Source organism: Numida meleagris, chromosome 8 (genome assembly GCF_002078875.1).
Source record: "Numida meleagris isolate 19003 breed g44 Domestic line chromosome 8, NumMel1.0, whole genome shotgun sequence".
NCBI classification, from domain to species: domain Eukaryota; kingdom Metazoa; phylum Chordata; class Aves; order Galliformes; family Numididae; genus Numida; species Numida meleagris.
Genome location: NC_034416.1, coordinates 8,344,737 through 8,368,734, shown reverse-complemented (window position 1 = coordinate 8,368,734; position 23,998 = coordinate 8,344,737). Strand labels below are relative to the sequence as shown.

General features: G+C 38.4%; 1 protein-coding gene across 1 annotated transcript in view; it reads left to right on the top strand.

Moving 5' to 3' along the window:
* The window catches only part of DACH2 (dachshund family transcription factor 2), a 137,532-nt gene extending 131,282 nt beyond the window's left edge, over window positions 1-6,250 (top strand). Inside the window, exon 12 of the mRNA XM_021406447.1 lies at window positions 5,362-6,250. Coding sequence (XP_021262122.1) covers window positions 5,362-5,399 — 38 coding nt within the window. The 3' untranslated portion in view covers window positions 5,400-6,250. The remainder of the gene's footprint in view (window positions 1-5,361) is intronic.

The window sequence follows — 23,998 nt, the reverse complement described above, 5'->3', positions numbered from 1 at the left end:
TGCACGTCCTGTGTGAATGACTGATCCCCTGGTAGCTGCCTGGAGCTGTGTCATTTTGTGTTTTCTAGAAAACCTTTTACCCTGGAATAACAAGCACCCAATGACCAGGCTCCCATAGCAGTGCACGCACTGGAGGCACACAGGAGAGCAGTCCCTTGAGCTGCTAACCAAAAGGCAGCTGCTCTTCTTGTGATGAGATCCCAGTGCTGGCTGACTGCATCGCTGTTGGTGATGCAAATGCAGGGCTGCAAAATAACAGTGCCATTGATCTTGCTCTCTGTACTCCGGTACACGATATTTTTTCTGAATCTCTGTCTTGGTACACGCACAGGAGACAGAGGAGGCTGGGATGTTGTGATTTACTGAAAACAGAAGGTGAGGAAAGGTTTCCCCAGGAGACTAGGGTGTGAAGGTCCTTACCTTTCTCTTCTTACAAAGGGCTCAAACATTTATTCAATAACTCAGTGTCAGCAGGCTTGGATATTTCCTCAGCAGGAACCACTGTGTTAACTCCCTTCCTACCCACGCTGACAGTGGCAATCCAGCATCTGCACAGTTAGTATTCAGTGAACATATTCTTGTCCTTGGCTATTGCTACTCATTAGAAATCCTGTTTTTGGTATGAGTGACAAGACTAAAACTTGGATGTGGAAATATTTGACAGAGTCAAAGTCAGTACTCCTAAGCATGAAGTAAGCTGGGGAAAAACCACACCTCTCTGAGTGTCACAGCAGAGAAAATAACTGATTCAAACTAACCAACCCTAGCTTTGTCTGTTAGATTTATTGTCCTGGCATTGTATTTCCTGTATTTATTTTTGCTGCACTCAGAGCTCGACCTGGCTCTGCTTTAACTGAAACGCTGGCTCCATTTTGCTCAGCTCATGTCCACCCCCCTCCCCATGCCACTGAGGCAGTAGTTCCTGCCCTTCGAGCTGCCATGCGGAGCTGGAGCTGCTGGGCAGCCCACCAGCCTCCTGCTGCTCCCCAGCACCTTTAGCAGCTCTCCCCACTCCTTCTTGATCTAAATTGGCAAAGTGGGATTCTGAGTTTGTTGTTTCATCTCTGCTGCCCGCCCACATTCTCTGCAACATGTAGGGCTCGTCGTCGTTTTGTAAGTAGCATGAACAATTTATAGTTAGCAATAGAACACATTTATCCTTCTTCTCTCATTATGGAGCAGATCACAAATTTCCTTAATCCAGTGACCTCCTCCGACTAAAAGTGTGCTAAAATTATCTGAACAATCCCAAATTCTAGCTGTGTTGTTAGATCACAGCAGGCCACCTGCATTGCGCTCCTCTTCCTGGCCTGGATTTTGACACCAGCATTACCAGGGCACAGTTCTCAATGCAAGTTGTGTGGGTACACGTGGAAATTTCGCTTGAAAATATTTTTTTTTATGGAGATACAGCTGAATTACTGATTTGAAGGTAACACAACACCATACAAAGCATTCTAGAAATTCAAATACGTACGCAGATTGTCCTGAGAGCAAGGGAAAAATAAGCTGAGAAAACAAAGAAAAAAGAAAGATGTGAATAAATACGGAGGTGATAATTATTGCTTTGGATTTGTCCCGTTACACAGACATTAAAACCTTCAAAGAGAAAGACAAATGTTGTTGCTAAAGGAGAGGGCGAGATGCATGTACACCCTGGACCAACAACTCAGGGAAGACAACCTCATCCTGGGGAGAATTACATTTATTAACACAGGCTCCGGCTTGCAGGGAGATTGTGAGATCTTTACTCCTGTTATACATTGGGAAGGGGAAAAAATCCTTCCTAAATGTCTTGCTTATTAAGCCAGTCATGCATTTCACTGTAGGCTGTAAAGCAGTATAACATGCACAGGGGGCTCATAAGCATATTTTAGTGTTAGGGAATATCATTTATACAGTTTTTATATTGTCAATATTACCCCTAGAGAATGAGATTAGGCTTTAAACTACTGTAAATCTACACTTTTGCTCACCTTTGTATAATTTCATTTTTTAATAGAATGAAGCCCACATAAATGAATATTTGATTAAGGGATAAACCTAATAAAAGAATACATTTATTGCACACAGATTTATTCAAATCTTTGCTGTATAGTACCGTAAAATGCTATAAAATGGTATGTAGCTTGCAGTCAGCTACACTGAGGAGATGGTGAATATTCTTTAAAAAGATGAATTTGACAGCATCACGTTGTCATTCACGTAGAAGTGGTAGCACAGATGCTCCTGCCACTGTAATTCCTCATAGGTGGTTGCTGCGTGACGTTGTTAATGCCACGGAGTTCAGTTTATTGTGCAGCAACAAAAATGTATTTTGCTTTCTGGCATATCACTGAGAACTTTATAGAAGGGGAAATAGCTAACCATGTGTTTTCTGTTTACTAATCAGTATCTCCTGAGTGGCTTGAGCTTTGGCATTTGCCTTCTCTCTTACAAGTGTTACAGATACCTCCACTGCCTTAAGAAATAAAGGGAAAAAATTTAGACTTGTTCCAAGGTTTAAACAGTCATTCTGTGGGCCAGCAGTAACCTCAGTGACCATGTCTTACCTTAGTTTGTGGAACAATTTGAGAGGTAACATAAAATTCCTTGAAAACATAAATATATTATATTACAAAACAAGACCTTTACTTTTAGCTTACTTTTCAGGCTTACATCACAAGCGAGGTGAAATAGTTCCAGTCCAAATAATTCACGGCTTCTTTTTCTGTAGTCTCCTGCTGTAACTTTGGCTCTGTCAGTAAGCAGTGTGCCATGCCAGCCAGGGTGGAGGCAAGCAGGGCTCCCATGGCTTGGGGCAGCAGGAAGGGAGCCACAGTGTAGTGGGTTCCTAGAGCTTGTTAATGGCCTGATGAGCTCTAGCTATTCGTGTGTATAATGACCAAAGCCAACACATGGCTTTGCTGACCCAGCCATCCAGCTGAGCATGGTATCAGCTGCTTCACACCTTCCCCTGTGTTTGAGAAGAGCTAGCTGAATCAGTGTTAAATTTGATCTCCAAATACACCTTATTTGCCAGGGATTAAATACGCAAAAGTATTTGCAAGACATTGGGGAAAGAATCAAAGCATTGTATCTTAAATTCTATCATTTTATATGGTTTTTCAAATGGCTAAATAAAGATGAAGAATTTTGTAACAGTTGTGAATTTGCTCCCTTAGATGAGAGAGGCCTTGTGTTCATGGTTGTGAAAACTGTTCTTTTTTAATTATGAAATTAAATAAATACTTACTTTATTTAACAAATGTTTGTAGGGAGGAAAAGAGGCTAATTTCATCACAGCCTTCCTTCCTGCTCCCACTTTTGATAAGTCAGCTCCCACTTTGAATGTGCTTGTGGATGCCTGTCCTTATCTATGCACAGACCTTGTCAGCAAATGGAACAGCATAAATGTGCACACATACGCAGTCACCATCGCTGTCTGTACAAGTATCAAGCATCCAGTACAGCATTAGAAGATGCAGCAGATGCCTTGTGGCCACTTAGCAAGCTGTGTCCCTAATTTCTGCTGACTTCCAGTGGTGCGACACAGACATGCTAAGCACATCTGTAAGTCCCACCCAGTATGGGGGTTTAGGCAAAACGGGACCTTTTTGTAGATCTGGCTCCTGAGCCCAAGGAGAGCAGCAGCATGGGTGTTAGCTGCTCAGAGTTCAGTGCTCTGACTGCTTCTGTGCAGAGCACCAGAGCTGTTGTGTTACTGACTTAAAAAAGCACACTCCAGCAGAATGTCAGCGTTTGGCTTGACAATAAGGAGTATTTCTGTGACTTTTTGAGGGCAGTCACGTTGACCTGCAGGTTTTGCCAGTGGCTACCTTTATTTAGATGCACAGTGTTAATATAAGCTACATCACCTATGGGAAGAAACTTTCTAATAACCAGATGGAAAAACAGAAAACAAAAAAAAAAAACAACAACAATGTTCAGTCTGTGCATTTCTGCTTACCCGCCCACCCCAGGCTTTAATATTTGCCACAGTAAATCTTAAAACAATAATTGTAATCAGCCAAAGGCCTGAAGCTAATTTTAGTCACTTCTTTGGAGGTTCCCATGCTCCCAAGCATTCCTCCAGAGATGCTATGTCCCTGGCTCTTCCGATCTTTATTCTTGTTTACATCCAAAATACATATTAAATCATCTCTGTTTGGAGAGTCTGAGCCTCCTTAAAACCATGAAACATTCAATTACTAATTAGCTGTTTCCTGTTCCTAATGAAGTGAACATGTCGGATTTGGATTAAAATTCAGCTACTGCTCTCCTCTGTTTATGGTTCCAGATGTTTTTGTTTTATCTAGGAGGTTACTTTGACAGCTACTGCTAAATGATAAATCACTCATATTATAGCTGAAATGCATTTTGAAATTGAAATGTGGCAAAGTTTGAGATTGCTCCAAGGATCAGTGTCAGTTAGCAGGTCAATACTTGTTCTTTCCTTACGAGTGCTTAGTATTGGCATATGTAAAACAGTAATGGGATAGATGTCAACATTATACAAAATGCTTCTCAATATTATCATTTTGCTATCATCTTCAAGATCAGTACTTGCGGGTTTAGCTGGGTGAATTCATGATTCATTGTATAATGAACAAGAATATGGATTCTTGTTAGCTGTAGTTTCTGTGGGCATATTTATTTTTCCTCTGGACTTAGCGCTGCTTAATGTGAAAAATCACAGTTGATAGGTAGTATAACTAGGAATAGTCTTACAAAGGAAGAAGGCAGCTTTCTACTTGTTTCCCTAAATAAAGAAAGCCAATTTAAAAAGAGAAGTGGAGGTTTCTGAGTGAAATAACAGTTTTCCGAAGAACAGATATCAATTTCCTTCTATTACATTTTTTAATGCAGTGCAGTTGTATTCTAACACACCGTTCTCTAGGTTTTGCTCTTATAATAATGGTACGCTGTAAAGCTGATGCCACGTTACCCTGTGTTACAGAGGCATGCAGTACAGCACCAGCTGCCTTCTGAGAAGAAGACAGAGTGTTCAGCTAAAAAACAAACGTCACAAAAGACGAAAATGCAAATCAAAATATTTACAGCCTTTGCTAGCTAATGCCAGCTGGAAGCACCCCAGGAAATGAGTGGCTCAGGATAGAAGGAGGGCAGTGGGCTCACTGCTCTGCGTAACACAAAGCGCGCTGGCCAAGGGCTCTGCAGGGCTTTGTCATTGGGTGCCTCGTTCTCCAATAAAAACATAATCAGTTCTGTACTCAGCCTATATCACTTGTAGAACTGACCATTTGTTTTGAGAAAAAAAGCCCACAAATCTATGAAGGAAATCCATCTACATTTCAAATAATTCTAAAATGCGCAACTCTGTAATTGACTTTTTTTTCTCCTTTTTTTTTTTTCCTACAGAAAACAGAACATACATCAAACCTACCATCATGTACTGAAGGAAACACCTATTGTTGAAAAATGTATAATGATCACTATTTGAAGACTATATAGTTCATGAAAAATGTCCCTTCCAACCTTTGATGCCTTCAGTACCGTGTGAGGAACAGGATTTGTAGCATGAAACTTGAAGGACAATTTCAAGCAATTTACTGTTGCTGCATCGAAAACTGCCGTATTGTCATTAAGAAATATTGAGACTTTATACAAGCTTACCATACCAAACCAAGCCTGTTGCAACAGATCATTTTTAGGTCCCCGGAGATAGAAGGAGTTTTAGTATTTTTAAGCACATACAGGAATTAATTCCCCTTCCCACCCCCAAAGAACTCCTTTTGTTTTTTTTTTCCTAAGGAGGTAGCTATTACTGTATAACAATGGCACAATGATTTTAAGCCACAAAGGTCCTCACTGGCTGTACATCATACAAGTCCAGTTTATCACTGAAACTGTTCAACATGGAGCTGTTTCGATTGTGTTTATAAATTAAGCTTTGTTTACTGAAGCAGATACTCGATATATATTACGTTTTAAAAAGAAATGTGTGTACATTTTTTAAAAGAATGATGTAAAAATTGTCCTTTCATTAGATGACCAATTCAGAAGTGTGAGCTAAACCCTAATAGCTGACGTAATACGAGGATTATAATTGATGCTTTTTTATGCTCAGTTCAGCTTGGCTTTTGGTCTTTTAAGATGAAAAAATGAATATGCAGTAGAGTGTTAGATAATGGAAACTTTTAAGTATGGTTTCTCTGTTGTACCATATTAAGTTAAAGTACACATTCTTTGTTAAAAATGTTCTTGCTAAAAATACAGTATTAAAATTTTTTTTGTTTGACTTTGGAAATCTTTTAAGATTTTTTTTTTTTACTGTGAATTCCCATCGTTACTGTACTAATGCAAAACAATACTTTGCACTATTAAAAATACTTGAAGAAATTACTTACTTAATAAAGAGGGTGGGTTGGTATGAAACATTTTCCTAATTATTTTATGTTACAAATTCCAAACTTTACAGGTAACAGAAACATTCCTTTCATGAAATAGGTGACTGAAAGTTGGTTTGAGACAAGAGGAATTAAGTATGTAGTCACCCGTTCACTCGCTACTCTCATTCATGGGTCAAAGGAACAATACATACCTACTTATAAACCCAAGTCTATATATGCGTGCTTATATTTATGGCCCGTACACCCTGAACTCAGTCACTGTCACATAAAACAAAGTAAAACAAGGAAAACTAAGTAGTTCTCTGGGAAATGTAATATATGCACATTGCTATAAATGTATGTAGAGTGTTCAGAATTTCAGTTTTTTCATCACTAGATTTTCCTCTCAGAGTCCTGTTTAACAGACTTTTCCTAACTTTGAAAGTGTAGTTTCAAACCATGCTATAGAATACAGCAGAAGAAAATAAATAATTTGATTTTTGATCCCTCAAAGAAACCTTTTAGCTTAACCAGGTATCAGTTCAAAAAACATGCTGGTCTCTTGTTCTACAGGTGATCAAAATAATTATCAGAAAAGTTCACCACATCTTAAAATGTACAAACATGGTTTATTCCATGTTAATTGTATTGAAAGCATTCTAATAACTGCATTAATCACACTGCCAGGGATTAAATAACCAAAAACTGAATGATATGAAGAAACAGTGCTGCAAATGGCGAGTGCTACAGCACTATGAATAAAAGCTTTGGTGTGAGGAAAATGCTGCAGCACCTGAAATTGCATTCTATGATTATTTATTAATTTTAGGGTCTATTCCATCAGTATCCTCCAATAGAACCTATTTCTAAATCTTTAAAAAAATAAAATAAAACATTCCTTGGGATACTGCAGCATTTCTGATGGATCGACTGAATGAGTGCTGGAATTGCAGATTTTGAAGACAGATCTTTGACAAGTTCCCAGTACCTTGCATTTCAGAAAGACTTAATGTAACTAAATATTTCAGCCTTTGAACTGGTCACATTTTTGCATTTTTCTTTGGACTCTGTAAAGTCAGTTATAGCATTTTTTTTTTCCCTCAGTGGCTGATCTACATTTCTTAGGGCTGCATTGATGCAGGGTTGATGAGCACATCATTGATTTCTAATTTGCCCTTCCCAGAATAGTTTTAAATGTCAAAGTACTGGTAAATGAGATTTAGGGAACTGATAAACTTCAGAGAGTGAATCTTTTGTTAAGTCCTATTAGGTAGCTCCTGTTAAATACTTGCAAACCAAGACAATGAGCTTTCTGCCTGCAAGCTGAAACTACCAAGCGCACCTGTAACTAACACTGCTTTTTGGAGGAACATATTAAGGCCAAGAAGAAGCAACAACTGTGGCCAGTTGTGGCTGATTACTTCGTAGAAAAGTGGAGATTTCTTTTTTTCCCCACTTCTACCACCTCCTTGGTAGTTCCCCGTTCTGCACAGGACCCTGAGATCAGGGCACAGCCCCCCCAGCCCCGTGGCACTGCAGCAGCGGGGCACAAGGTGATCCTGGCTCGATGCAGGCACCGTAATGGCCCATGTGTTTCAGAAATTTTATGAATCTCGTGTAATGCAGCCTGCTATCATCATTAAACCAACAGAATCAATAGTGACCAATCTCAATTTAAAACCTGGATCTATAGTAATACACAGCGAGAACACTCCCTGTTACAAATGAATGGCAGTGCATTAAAAGCTGAATGCTGGTTTAAGTAATTGCTATCTGCAAGTAAGTGGCCGGCTAATACATTTATTTACAGAATATTTCTGGTAACATGACAAAATGTGGGCTAACCCAGATTGTTATGAATTTCCTTCGTGGTCTCAGCTGAGCTCCACCACCACGTGTGTGTGCGTGTGTGTGCGTGTGCACAGCCTGAGCTGGAGTGCACTGGGGCCGGCCTGCAGCCTCCTGGCCCTGTGTGGCCATGAGCTCTGGCAGCAGTGCTGGCACAGAGCCCTCCTGCCCCTGCCCAGCAGCTGACCACCTGCTGCCTGGCAGCGAGACAGGGAGGGGTCTGCAGTTTTGTTTTGTTTGTTTTTAAATTTAAGCTGGGCCATGTGCTGTAGTTATTTGTTATGCATACTGCAGATGTTTAGGCCCTTGTAATATTGCTGTTAATAAAAATTTTAACCTTAGTTCTGTCTGCAAGTAAGGGTGTCTTGGACTACTTGAAGTTGGGATGAAAGGGGAGAAAAACAGGAAGTATTTTTTAAATTCTTAATTTGTAGAAAAATTATGAATTACTACATTTTGATAATTGTTCCTCAAAGAAATCAACTGAAATGAACTGATTCAGTATCAGCACAGCACAAATACTGCAGCTCACTCCCTTTCCATTACACCATCATCCATTTCTGCTTCTGATGGCCAGCTGACACCGGGTTCTTAATAGACCATCCTCTGCATGAAAATTGGAGTGTGGTAATGAAAGGAAAAGGAAAAAAATCTTACTGGGGCTCATTTTTTCAAGACAAGAAAAGTGATTATTTTGAATTCATTTTAGAAATACACTAAGATTTTACTATATCTTCATTATGTGACTGCTGACATAATCCAAAATTCTGAACATGAACACAGAACCATCACAACCATACTAAACACATTAGATCTTCTTTTATGGTACTCAAGCTTTTTCAGAAAGACATTTGATGCTGTATGTTTCTTTGAAAACGCATGCATCAGTTGCACAAAAGCGGCACTGAATTGTGTACTCACTGGGTTGAAGATCCCTTTCACTAGATACCAGCTCTGTGCTTTGGCTGCTGCAAGACAGTTTGGTTGTGGGAAATGTTTTTGCTGTCTTTGAAATACAATTGCTCACCTTCATGCTTTTTAGGGACACACAGCTCCTGGTATGTTGTTTGTTTATCTGCGTGGCTAATTTGCAGACCTTACCTCTAAGACAAAGCCAGCTGTACACCGACAGAGCTGGGACAACCTCAGTATTTAACGTCACTATCTAAAAATGTAAATGTTAAAAACCAGCAGCCTGAGTTAAGTAAGGCCATACATATGCTTGCTCTCCCTAACAAAAGAGTAGACGCCCAGTATTTGGGAATGATTGCTGGGGAATCAGAGGGATGGTGGTGACGGAACAGCCAGAGAGGTGGGAAGTTCATACAGAGCTATCCAAAACTGGCCCATCTCTAATGTAATATTGTGGGCACCAGTCAGCCAACAATGAGATATACGCACTTATTTTTCCTAGCAGACTGAAATAAGACAATGTATAGATACTCAGTCATTTTGAATCATTGGGTGAATGCTGGTTTCTTTCTAATAACGGTTGCATTACAGTTCTCTTATAATAAATATTACAATATAGGATCTCTAATAGTAAGAGTATTAAGAGTGCATTCCAAACATACAGCCTAATGCAAACATTAAGCAGCTTTGTCATGGAATCACTGTGTAGGCATAGCCCTGGGCCTGCAGTCCCTGCAGAGTTTTCATTTAAGGGTCTGGGCTTTGTCTGAAACTCTCATCTTACCAAAGGGCCACTTGCCTAAGCTGAATGTGCTCCACCAACAAGGAAGTGGCCAAAAACAAAGGAGAAAAACATTGGTATTAAATGAAACTACATGATTTGTTTTTAAAAAAAAGATAAGAATAAACAGACATGAGGAATAAAATTTAACTGGTTCCAGTGCTAGTAGGATGTGGCATTTAACTTTCATCATGTTTCACTGTCTATGACGAAGAAATACCTGTTTCATGTTTCCCCTGTCGATTCCTGCCATTAGCTGAAGTCTGTTTATTCCCAGAGCTGTGCTGCCATCAGTTGATGATGCTGGGGCACTTACAGAGATGTTTTGGCTGGAAAAAAAATGCTTTATCATTCTTACTATCATGAAACATAATGTTTTTGTTAGTAGATAATTCCAAAGCAATGCCATTTAAGTTACTGCATTCTCTCCCTTGATGTCAAATGGGAATAAAAAAGAAAAAAAAAAAACCTGCTAAAAGTAAGAAATCAGACCAAAAAAAGCTAGTAACCTGGATAATGAGGAATAAATTCCCTATTGGACTGGGTTCTTTTAATAGTTCTATAAAACTGATGAAGACAGAAATGGTAATCAGAGATTTTTGGTGTCAGATCAGTGCTTTGCATTTTATGTGATCATTTACACCTGTGCAAGTATTTGATAGCGTTTGACAGCTGATTTATTAGCATTTGACACCCATATTACACATGTTGAAATGACTCTACAATGTGCAAAGCAGTGGAAAAACTAGTGATTCCTTTCATAGCTTTTTCCTGGTAGTTTAATACTGAAATTACATTCCAAGGAAAAAATGAATTCCTCGCACCTTGATTGTACTCCTTTATTTCTTCTAATATTTATTATGTCCAGCTCATACTAACTTGGAAAAAAATAAAAAGAAAAAGAGAAAAGCAGTTGTATTTAATTCACAGAGCTGATTCACAGACACTGGCTCTGAAACCAAATCAAAACCAGGCCACACTCATAACACTGCAAGGAGTCACAGAAAAATGAGAAGTCTGCTGTTGTGATGAGAAGCACTGCAGGATTAAGGCTCCTGATTTATAACAGAGCTGGTAAGTAAATTACATATTTTTGGTAGTTAATAGTTTTTCAAATAAACAGAATTTTTCACCAACTGAAAGCTGCGTTTCCACAGATGTTATTTTTGGCTTCTTCAAAGAAAACCTTCAAGAAACCCCAAAGCCTTGGTTTCTCTTTTACACTGTTTTGAAGACAGGCAGTAGCATGCTGTTCAGAATCCATGTAAGAAAGAAGGGATGGATCACTTTAATACTTTCTGGAATTTGGTGGACTTCTCAGTTTTTTAATTATTAAAATAGTTGCAGTCAATGAAAGAAAAAAAATCAATGAGGACAGCGATAGCATGTATGTGCATAAGAGGTTATAGGAGATCTAAGTTTAAAAATAGAAAACTAGGCCTTTCTCCACCCCAGAAAATCAAGCCCAAAAAGAAGTATCACGATCGCATGCAGACAATGATAGTGTAAATTATGCTACACAGTTTGTCAACTGTGCAATTATTTGCAGTGTAATTGTCAATGGTATGTGTTGACAGAATGTGATAGCTTAATGAAAATAATAATACAGTTTGCTCATCTGGTACCGGCCCGATTTCAAAAAGAAAAGCCTCTCAGATTTTACACATCACAGTGGCTTTTCCAGCTAAAATAATGTGCTAGCTAGTGCAGCGTGAATAAGGTAAGTATTTGTGAAGTTCATGGACTGGTGAAGAGGGAGGACCAATTTGCCAAGCTCTGAATTACTGACAGACTGAATGACCCATGTCTAGTCTTGTCACGTTACTTTACATTACACATCGGAACATAATCCAGTGGAACATAACCTGGGAAAAAATTACTTCAGCACTAGATTGCAAGATTTTCAAGGTTACAAGTGTTTGATTGTCATGGGGCCTGCATTTTCTAGATCAATTATAGTGGCCTTTTGCTGGCACCTATTGATAAGGCGAGGAAAGCAGCCACTAGTTCACCTTTGTTCAGAATTAAACCCTCCCCTATTTACCAGTGTCTGTCTTTTGGTCTACGAAACTTACAGAGAATTCAAAGCATCTCAAACTCATTACAGTCACCCCTTTCTGTGCTCACTGTGCTGATTTTAGTTTCCTTGCTCTGAGCAGCCTGCCTAGCCAATTTTCATAAATGGAAAGAGAAACTTAAATACAAATTGAAGGACAATGACATTACATATTTTGAAACAAGAAGGAAAAGAAGTCTATTTTCCTACCTTAGCATGACAGCTATATCTTGGAGTGGGCAGCAGGGGAAGAAAGAAACAAGCCTGACCATGTATTTATCCATCTGGTATCCAGTGAGAGTAGCAAAGGGGAAAAAAGGTCCCATTTGCTTAAGTCTCAGAGAAGGACTAGCTCCCAAGGACAGCGGTTTCAGTAGAGTGCACCTCAATATGGAAGATTTTACAGCTAAGATTTAGAAACAGAGAAATGACCAGCAGTTACTACTGATGGGATCTAACTGCTTAGGCATTTTGAAAATTAAAGATTGAAAGATAATGAAGATAACATCAGCTGCTGCAAATGGGCTCTGGCTCTTTTTGGCTTAAGTTTTATTAGGAATTTGAACATGACATCTCTTCCTGATGAACACATTCAGAGCCTATTAATGTCAATGAGAGTTATGCTTACATGGCAGAGAGAGCAGATCTTTTTGTCGTGCATGTCCAGAGTCCGACTCACGGCCTCAGTGCCTGTGCCTTGCTCAAATAATGACAAGCTAACAAGGATTTACTGTGTGCAGCATATTTCTATAAAAGTCATCTTTTAAATAGCATAATGAATTAATATTTACTTAATAGCTTTTACATTATTTATTTCTTAGCTTCTATTTTATAGTCTTCTAGGATGGAAAGATAGAAATATTTACTCACTACTCATGCACACAGTTTATTTGAGCCAGAGCTGGAGCCAGCTCTATTCATTGTGCTGCCTTTCAGCTAGATGCTGAAATTCAGAAAGGAAATTAATTGTTGATAAATTTAGGTATGCGATTAAAAAAAAAAGAAAAGCACATACTCCTGTCCCCATTTTACTACAACCCCCCTGCTCCCACTCCTGTCTCCTCTGCCAATGCATGGGGGGTGTACGTGTGCGTAAAAATAAGATTACCTCAAGCTCATTACTGTCCATTGACAGAGTCCTGTTATAAAAACTTTTGATGAATAGTCAGCATCTAATTCCCGAGTAATAAAAAAACCAACCCAAAGTTACTTGCAATCATTATTCCAAATGGAAAAATTAATTGTAAATAACTGGAAGTCAATTAAGGCTGGGTTCTGCCGGGTAATGCAAATCTTTTATAGTTTTGTTTCAGTTAACTGCCTCATTAATGATTTATAGATGTGTATACAGCTGTGGGAACCATAGCATTATCTAATGCACTCAGAGAATAATTACATATGAAAAGAACTACGCAGCTCAAGGGAAAAACTCAGAAATTACTTACTGCCTGAACTTCAACCATATTAAGATGCAAAGTATTTAGAAACAGACTGTGATGTTTTATCTTATTTTTGAGGTTTTATATTCCCTTTAAAAAGAGAAAAATAATTCTTCCTAAAAAAATTGTATACTTCAGTATTACACATTACACAAAACATCAAAACTTCTCAAACTGACAATAGAAGCCATTTATTTATTATTTAAAAGCCTAAGTTATAAAACATTCCCATTCCCTTTTGTGCATCTGTTATATAGGAAAAAAAGACATTTCTACAGTTAAACAATTCATGGGCATATGCATTCATCTCCCTGATTTACAGACCCAGAAGTGATTTTGGAAAGACGCCAGGAGTCGCTTTCCTGGATACACAAATATGTTGGTAGTTGCTCTTTGGTGACACCATTGTTTGAGGTTATCTTGCTTCTTTTGTAAAATATTCTTCTCACTTCTGAAACTTACATCACTTCTGGAAGGACGCTAGGTCTGAAGCTGACACAATTTACTGCTTATTTCTTATAAACTCTAACTTAGTGATAAGCTGCTCTTGGACTCTTGCAAGCAAAGGATCCTTTGCTTGCAAGCCTGCTTTTCTTCTTACTTAAGCTAGGGAGGTCAGGGTCTTCCTCACCAAAAGTCAGGCATTTAAAAGCCATCCCTGAAATACTGCATGCAGTTGTTCCCTGTAACACTGCAGATCTTCAACCTGAAGCTTATGGCATTGCTATGAGCAAGTTCTCTGTTGCACGGCTGTGGAATCAGAATGGAAGAGCAGAGAGCCCTCTCCCTCCTGAAAGCATCACTTACCTGCAGGACAGAAGGAGATCACCTTCCCATGCTTTGGGCCAGAACATGATTCTAGGAAACTAAGGGCAACTGTGGTCAGCTCCTGTTGACTTGATCTGTTTCTGGCTCGCTCTTGGTCTGCTACTGAGAGTGGTAGCTGTTAAGTTCCTTTGAGTTTCCCAGCCTTATATCTGTCCCTCATCAAGGCTGGCTTTTCTGGGATATTCTCCTTGTGGTGCTGGCCATCAAGTTTCCTCATGCCTTGCTATTACTCTTTCCCCTCTTTTCCCCCTGAAAAGAATAAATCTTCCCTTTCAGAGAGAATGGAGTAGAAGAGGGACAGCAGAAACTCACTGCATGGAGTCACAGCAGCACTAAGATACAGACACCACCAGACCACTGCTTCTCATCATCTGGGCTGCAGGATGGAATGGATGATTTGCGTAATGTGTAATACTGAAGTATACAATTTTATTGGGAAGAACTATTTTTCTTTTTTAAAAAGGGAACATAAAACCTCAAAAATAAGATAGAACATCACGGTCTGTTTCTAAATATGGAGCACCAAATGGTCAGAATCCTGCTTGCAGAGTGAGAGTGCTTGCTCCATAGCCCTAGATGCTCAGACAAAACCAAGTTTTCTCTTTGCAGAAATTCTGTGCTACCTTTGCACACCTTTCAAGTATCACTTCCACATGTTTATGACTATGCTTATACATTTCTGCAATCACTGACAAAAATTACTCATTACAGATTTCACAGATTTACAGACTAATTTATGTTGACGAGGTCTGGTGTCCTAACTCCATGCTTAACAACTTATGAATCATTTGTGACCGTGTGTGAAATGAAAATGAAGTCAAAAGCATGGGAATAACTCATTTGGAGATTATACTGCCAGAGAATAAAACAGAAATAGATGACTGAAATTGTCATTAAATATTTGTCGTTTTGTCTTACTTGGTAATGAAACATTACACTAGTCTACAAGAACTAATTAATAGTGGCAAATCAAGTATCACTTCACATTAGAAAAAGCTTTTTTTTAAATTCTAAACTTTTGAAGTATCATTCAATAATCTGTGTGAGGAACAGCTAAATAAATCAAGACTGCGCAATCTTGGGAAAAAAATATGACTGAGATTTCATGAGAAAGAGGTCCATATAATCATTAATGCCACAAAGGAAATGACAAGAGAATGATTATTCAGCATTTGATACAAGAAGTCAAAGCTCTCAAAGTATCATGTATCAGGGACAGCAACAGAAGGAAGCAGTCCTTTCTACTATGGGACCTCTGGTGGAGAGCTGATGCTAAGGTGTTACCTTACATCTGATCAGTGATCTCATAATTTCAGGAAAGGAAAAGAAAACAACACAAACAAAACAAAACAAAGGTGTCTGGCGTGATTAAGCACGCAGATACAGCCTTTAGCTTAAGTGTCCTCGTGGATGTCCTCGCAGATTTCTGTGTTCAGACATACGTAGCCTTGATGCACAGTTGATCCACCTTTCCCTTAGCATATGTCTGGGGAGAACATGGAGCTCGACGCCTTTCAGTTTCACCTGATATGGCCATTCTCATCTTCTGCCATCTCAGCTTGCACGCATTATTGCAGTGCAGCTATCTGCCATTACATTTTCATGAACAGTAGCTGGGAATCTTTATGGCTATTTCTTAATTGTTCTTGGAAAATATGTGCAGAGGAAAAAAGTGTGGTAACATACTTGGCAAACAATCTTCTAAATAGCAAAATAATATAGTTTATCACACTGAATTGTAAAAAGAGTTGCATACAGTCTTAATTCTGGTTTTAATGTACTCTATAATCAAAAAGATAAAATAATGGCACATGATTCAGTCTATGGGGGAAGGGAGGCAAGAGAGCTTCCCAGCCTGAATGTACTAGCTACTACTCAAGTCTCTGTCAGATCTGAGTGCTTCATAAAGATGCTCAGAGACAAAAAGACGACACACCAAATTTAAATCTTAAATCTTTTTCCCACCAGAGAAAAACAGAAACACTGAATTATAAACTAGAAGTAATATTTTAGTGTGAATTGCTTTACTGTCTGAAATTTAACTTAGAGCCAATATTGTTATGAGGAGGAACCCTGCTGCTCCACATCTTATTCTCTACTTCAAGCATATCCCATGCTCAAGTTTTGTCGATTAGATACAAGAACAAGCCAGAAGCCACAAAAACCACAGTGGCAAAGGAGACATCAGAGGAATGGTAAGGACACACAAGACCCCATGGGCCTACCTGTCCTGCCAGCTGGCCTGTGGGAGATGTGCAGCGCACGAGAAGGCTGACTCCTCCTGCTTGTGGCCACAGCTTGCTTTCTCATCTGTTTCCTTCCTAATCCGATCAGTTCTCACAACTGAGAAATTATGGCCAAGTAAACATTTATTGTTTCCACTGTACATTCTTCAAATGAAAGATTTGTAAATCAGACACAAAAATTATTCATTCAGTCTGGGAAAAACACAAAATAAATCCTGATCCATTATACTTACTAACATTCTAATTATGCCTTTCCATTTTATACAATTCTGGGGAAAAGAAGCAGAAATGACACATATTCATCATTTCACCATTCATATGGTGTCATACTTTCTTCTGCCTATATACCATTGGCAGTAACTCCAGAAGATGAATGCCAAACAAAACCAGCCAATAACTCAAGAGCTATTATTCTGAGCTGCAGACACCCTGCAGGAGAGCAGCCTCAGTGACCACATCTCTTGCTGGATCACATTTTTGAAGTGCTCGAGCTGGATCAGTGTTTGCACAAGAAATGCTCCCTGTTAATTCTCACGATGCCTGCTGGCCCACCCTCCTGTGGGTGCAGAGTGTACAACAAATACATGTGGCAAGGCCAACTTGGATGTGCTTTCAGAAATCCAAGCAGAGACAAAAAAAATCCAGACAAGGCAGAATAGTTAGTAAAAAGCTCTTTTGAAAAAGGACAGCGTACTAAGCTACAGCAGCTGCAATTGCCAGAAACAGGTAACATCCAAGTTTGTCCTTCTCACAGGTCTGTTACAGCTCATGGGCAGGGGTCTGCAGAAGCAGTTACATTTCTGGTCCACAATTCTGAATGATAAAATCTTTTCAAGCAGAAACTAAGTATGAATGAACTGCAAATAAATATAAGAAAGTAAGGAGATATAGATAAATAATGTTGGGTGTAGAGGTATCTGATATGTAGAGGTGCTGGCAAAGAACAAAGAAATGGTTTAAAGTGACTTGCATAAAGGCTGAAGAGGATGGGCAGCTGAAGGAGGGAAGAAAATGTATGAAGAGGAGGAGGAAAAGGATGTGTTCAGAAGTGGAAGGATACAGATCGTGACCAATTTACACTAAGCACAGATGAGAAAATGCAAAGGAACGTTCAGAGTTCATCTTTACCTTGCTGTACGCTAATATCTACTTTGTGCTTGCAGCACTCCTATTGGAAATCCGAGCGTATTATCTCTGCTCAGAATCCCTGCTGCCTGGATGTTGGTATGCAGCCAGTTTGACAGCCAGAGAACAATTAGACAATAAGCAAACATTCTGCTAAAACAAGCAAACCCAACTCTGTTAAAATACAAACATTTGTTAAAGAGTTGTTATAGTAAGAGGCAGATACAGGAAAACAAACTGTACTACATCTTAGAGCTACTCCTAGCTCTGCTATTTTGAAAATACGCACACATCTCCAACAGAAGAGAATGGGGAAGTTAGGCTGTGAAAATCATTACAAAATGTATGTATTACCTATGGTTAAGTGAGAATTAACAGCTGACAGAAATTAATACTTTTGCGGGTTAAAATTAGCAGTGAATGAAGTATATTCACTTTAAGTTAACAGCTTACCATTTCCTCATCAGAATGGTTTTCCCACATCAATATCTATTCATACGTGAGTGAAAAAATACTCTGTGAACTGTAAATGTGAGTTAGCCTTCAAGTTATGCTTCATGCATTTTTTAAATCAACTATGAGCATGTGCGTATGTGTGTTTGAGACGTTTCTTGTCATCATTCCACGCACTGCCACCAGAACTTCTGGCCCAGATTAATGCTAAGAAATTCATAAGCACCGTGACCTTATTTGAAGAGCATGTAAAAATGCACTTACTTTTATTATTTAGCTATATGCAATATAACTTTACATGTGATAACTAATTTTGAAAACAATATATGCAATTTCACATTCCTTTGATTGAAAAAAGTGTTTTTTCATCCTTCTTAGAACTGCAACTCTCTCTCAATGCAGTAATACACAAGTCAGTAGCAGAGAAACAACAGTAATAATGTGTCCTTTAACTCTAATTCCACAGTCCTAATTTATGCTATGAAGGCGATGCATATAGATTTTATAGTTGGTACTGATATAAAAAATACTGGTATAGTCTAAAATTTTAAGTGTATCATGCTATAAAGCTATAACACAAAGTACCTGGATAGAAAAGATAATTTTAGGCAGTTGGTCAGACATTGATGTCATTAATCGTAAAAAAATAAAATAAAATAGTACATCCAAATTTTATTGGCAATTCCTTTAATGTGAGCTCTAAAAGAGTCTGAAATATCACAACTGATAATTTTTCATAATGAAGAACAATAATTTCAGGGAAAAAACGATGTTCAGTGTTTGGCATTCTTGTAGTGAGCCCTGAATTTGGAAGATCTAAAGAGAGAACACAGGTCTGAGCTCTGCCTTCATCCTCAGTAACCTTACTGGTTGCGTGAGATAACCATCACTCCACCTCTGAGTAATTAAGGTTTTTAGCTAGGATGGCTCTACTGTTCCAATTTCAGTGAACATATTGGTATTTTATTCAGTATTAAGTGGAACAAGGTGTTACAGAAGCTTTTGCATTGGATTTGAAAAATCTCCTAATTATTTATTTCCAAAAAAAGAGAGTATACTTGCATTGACCAGGAAAATAATTCATGTAGTTTAAAATTCAAGAAAGCATCTTACTTTGTGTCCTTGCCCCTTCATTTCGTGTAAGGCATGGAAGTGAGTGTGCTTGTTAGTGTCCCTATGCCCTGGAAATCCTCAGCAATCGCAATGAGAGGATGCAGACAGTTGATGCTATCAAGGAATGACAGACAAGCAGAACCCACACCTCTATTATTTTAGTACTTCATTGGTAATGCTTTGTAGAAGTAAGCTATTTTTTGTCCTGCAGGATGTAGAGAGAGTGCACATGCATCCATTTATGGAATGGGAAAGGTGGATGTTTCCTGGGATCTGAGGGGTTGTTCTGCTGAGGAAAAGCATTATGGGGGCTCGAGTGCCAAAGCATGGCTGTATCTGTGGCCAGGCAGTCAATGGAGAAATGCTTACCCAGCTGTATCTGTCAGGGCCCAGAGACTTGAAGAAAAAAAAATGGATGAAGATTTAAAAAAAAAGTAAATAAAAAACAAAATCCCCTGGGACTATCTCCTGTATTTAATAAGGAAAAGCACCTTCTGTGCAGCCAATAAAAGTTGAGGCTCTCATGAAGATTTATACCATATTACACACTGAAATTCAATGTACAACGATACCCTTGTGTATGCTGTTGTCAGAATAATAATCTTTGTCTGTCTGATCAACTTATATTTTATGCCAACAACACAGCATTTAATATTACACAGTTTCAGAGGAAGAAAATATATTTATTCATGCAACAACTCACCCAGTAGCTTAAACAGACAAAGTGGAAAAAAAATAAATTGGAGCTTTTGCATTAACGTATGATCTGCAATACAGATTTATATACAATTTTAGTAATTTTATGCTGCAATATAAACTATGATTCTTAATCTAGTTTGTGAAACTGTCTCACTATTTTATACTGACATGAGGAATAATACAGATGGATATGACTGCTGAAGTTTGGTTTTGGCATTCTCCTGAAATGAGGAGACTAAAAATACGAATGGTAATCAACCACTTTTTTTCTACATCCTGCATTATCATATTCTGTGTTGTATTCTTAGGCGTTGTGTCCCGAAATATACACAGAAGATACACATAGATTCCCCCACAGTCAAAGTATTCCTTGCCAGAAATCAGTATCTCTTCAGCAGAGAAGGTCTACCCAGGAGACAGGGCTTGTTCCAAATGATGCAATGCTCTGCCAGATGAGAACACACAAGCAGCATAGAAAAGAAGTTCTGTGTAGATCCGTTAAATCTATTATTCGAGCACTGTGTGCAGAAAACTGACAGACTACAAATGATTTACCTTATTAAAGGTATCTACATTACTTTTTCCGTATTTAACAATATCTGACAAAAAAAGAACACCTAAGACAACTCCTAATACCCACCCCATCCCAAACTTGCTAATTAAAAGACTGTACATGGAATGGGGACCAGAAATTAAAAAAGGATGATTGAGAGTGTATTTCAGTATCTATACCCCAAGGTGCACACCCATAAAACAAAACTGCACAATCATAAAAGAGAACAATGCTACTATCTTTTATCAGTGCTACTTAAGCTCCACTTCAAGTTAAACTTCCTACTGCACAGGAAGAGTGAAACTCTTGTGAGACCATGGTAAAATGGATAGAGTTCTAAATGGATGGTGGACTTATCAGACCCTTCTAATCTGCTGGTGAGGCTGCGTGCCTTTTGGTGGGAAGGAGCAGCCCACATTTGTTGGCTAAGGACTATGTAGTTTTAATGCACAAACTGACATTTTTTTTGAAACTGAAGAGGAACCAGCCACCTACTATCTTGGTCATTATTGTAACCTTAGTACATAGTTCATGCAGCCTAATTTGTATTTAAGAATTTATACACCAATTCCATTTGTATGAAGAAATATCTGCTTTTTTAAACATGGAAATAGAAACCATGTGACAGGAGTGCATACCTACACGATGAGAGTAGAAAAAAGCTAAAGGAGGATGCAAATTAAGTCCTGCTTTGTGATTTATAGGTATTTGTTTGCAGAGTACATTTGGAGGGGTTTGATCATATTAACTAGAGTATATAAAAGCAAACTGATGCTTAGATCCTAACATTCTATTGTCCCAGAAAAAAAAAGCAGTAACAAATGAGTTGGCTCATAAATAACACAGACGTTCACATACTGATAGTCTGAAACTACGCCAGAGAGGTGAGAAAAGGAAAATCAAAGCATCAGAAAACAGAAATGTGTAAAAGCATAATAGAAAGCTTGAGTAAGGTCAGCTTAAGAAGGACCAGGGAAGTGACCCCAGCTGAGTTGCTGGCCAGTGTCTTCATGGTGTTAAAGCTTAAGCTTCAGAAATATCTTCAGTGAATCATAGTCACTGTCTGAGAATTAGAAACGTAGATTGTGTTCAGAGTCCAAAAATAGATGTGATCTATTTTTATTGGCAAAGGAAAAAATAAGTCCCTCCTCCTATCACCAGAAATCTTCAAACCGACACATGATACAAGTGGAACATTGTTAATCTGCAGAGATTTGATTTGAAACTCAGTAAAATGTACTTTTAAAATCTCTAAATGATGAACAGCACACAAAAATTAATTACTGTTAAAACAAGATTAGCAATCGTAGTATTATATACATAGAAGATTTGAAGTTAAAATTTTAAAAATTTTAATGAATTCTACATTCTTCATTATTAGATATAATTATTCAGTAATGATCAGCACCTAAATATACTTTTGCTTAGTTGTAGTTGATTAAACTGATCTTAAGAAAATGCATGTTTTTTTTAGTTTGAAGTATCCAACACATTTTAGTGATGTATGAAAAAGATTTCATACACACCTACTTTTGAGCACATACTGTGCAGTATACTGTAACACAAATATCTACGTACTGCAAATGCACTGCACATGAACATTTTTGCTTGTCTAACCAGGCACATTAAATTGAGCTACACAGACATGTGTCATGTATTCCCTTTGGATGGTTCAAGTTCACTGCAGTTACAGTAAAATATCACCTGCCACTATTGCTCCAAGGTCCCAGCCCTACTTCTGTGGAAGTAGAACAGAATACTTGATATTTAAAAAACATAATGAGAGCTTGCTAGAGATAGGGAAGAGTCAAAGGTGGTTGTTTGTTTATATTTAGACCTAGGCTTTTGGGTTCAAATTAATTGCATGTATTAGTCTGTTAAGCACATACGTATTTGAGGATGCTGAATCTCAAAATTGTCATATTTTGTATCTCGTGCAAAGAAAACTCCTTTGTACCTCTTACATATCTGCAACTTAAGTTGCCATTTGGTAAATAAAGTTTTCCTGAGAGATTCCTTTATCCACTGGGAAAAAATTTGGAAGATACCCAAACACACATTTAAAATTTCTGGCACTTCAGATCTCATACAGGATCTCTTTTTATGATTTAATAAATTTGGCCTGTTTTTCTTTTTGTAAAAAGTTTGCTCATCCATTGTGACAGTGACATAGGAGACAAGCCATGTTTCGGATGGCTATGCAGATTTTTTTTGAGCGTGGCATGCAGGACCTTGTTCATCGCTGACAAAAATGCATAGCTAATGGTGCTGACTAGAAATAGCACCTTGTAGCTGACAATTTCCTCTGTCAAATGGTGTTATTGTGCTCTTTGTATCTGTTGTAATTTCTGTGGAAATAAATTGGAGGCATTACTTTCAGAGCAACATATACAATAAGTATATAAAATAATGCTTAGATTTTATATTTAATGCAAAATAGAGCAGAAAAAAACAGCTATTTAAAATATTTTTGCAGGTTCTTCCCTGCTATAAACCAAAAGAGAATCCCTGTTTCCTATTAATCTTTCTTGATGTATTCTATTCAAGGTAGCCAGCAAACCGATAAGATCTTTCCTTCAGTTTTGAAAATTACTGAATCTGGAAATAGTTCTCCTTTATCTCATCCACTGCTGAGAAAACAATCTTAAATTGTTGGTTCTACTGATGAAACTTCCTTAGCAACACGAGGGCTTCAGAATTATTTTTCAAACCTTGTCAATGCTTCCTGTGAGGTTTCTGTCACTGTCAACATTGAACACTTTGTAGATGAGGGCAGAGAAAAAAAAACCCAGTAAGCCCTGATAAATTAAAAGAGGATAAATTAATAGACTAAATGGAATTAACAGAAGCGGTGATAAATCTAATAGGAAAATTCCTTAACAATAGTCCAGTGAGTAGCATTTCACATTTACCAAGTCTTTTATCATTTAGATGAAGATCTGCGGGGAACGAATGAAGTCCCAAAGGTATTTACAAAAAGCAGGGAAACCAAGCACCCACACCCGTGCCCTCCTCTGCAGCGTAAGGCACAGCAGTGGGCTCCACCCAGAGGCTGCATCCCAGGGCCTCTGCATGCCTTCCACTTCAGACACCTCTGTTCTAGAGTGGACACTTAACTGGCCCTCACTCTGCACTTTCAGATAGGGCTCTTCAGCCATATTCTTTCATGGTAAGTTATATATAGACCACCATTTAAACACTGCATTTGGTTTATATTGATGAAGTCTCAAGCATGCAGCTAGTCCCTTGCAGCTAGATTTCACTATTTGTTGATCGAGTTGGCGGAGTGTCAGCCATGCAGAACAAGTTTGGATTTGGCTTTTAATATAATTGGAGCAGACTAGTTTAAAGCTACTTTATGTCAGGTGCCTCCAGTCTCAGGTTGAGTGCTTTCTGCTGTGAATATTTTCTCCTTCCGCAAAAGAAATGCTCGCCCCCGTTCTCAAATTCACCAGCACTCATCTGACACTTCACACATTGCCAAATGTCTACTCCAACACTGAAAACCCCCGTTTCTGCCGACTTCTAAACTAAGTGTGAGTAGATAGCTGAAAACCAGCAGTAGCATGTCTGTCTGGAGCTGAGCAAGAGGCACTGATCGTTAACCCATCAC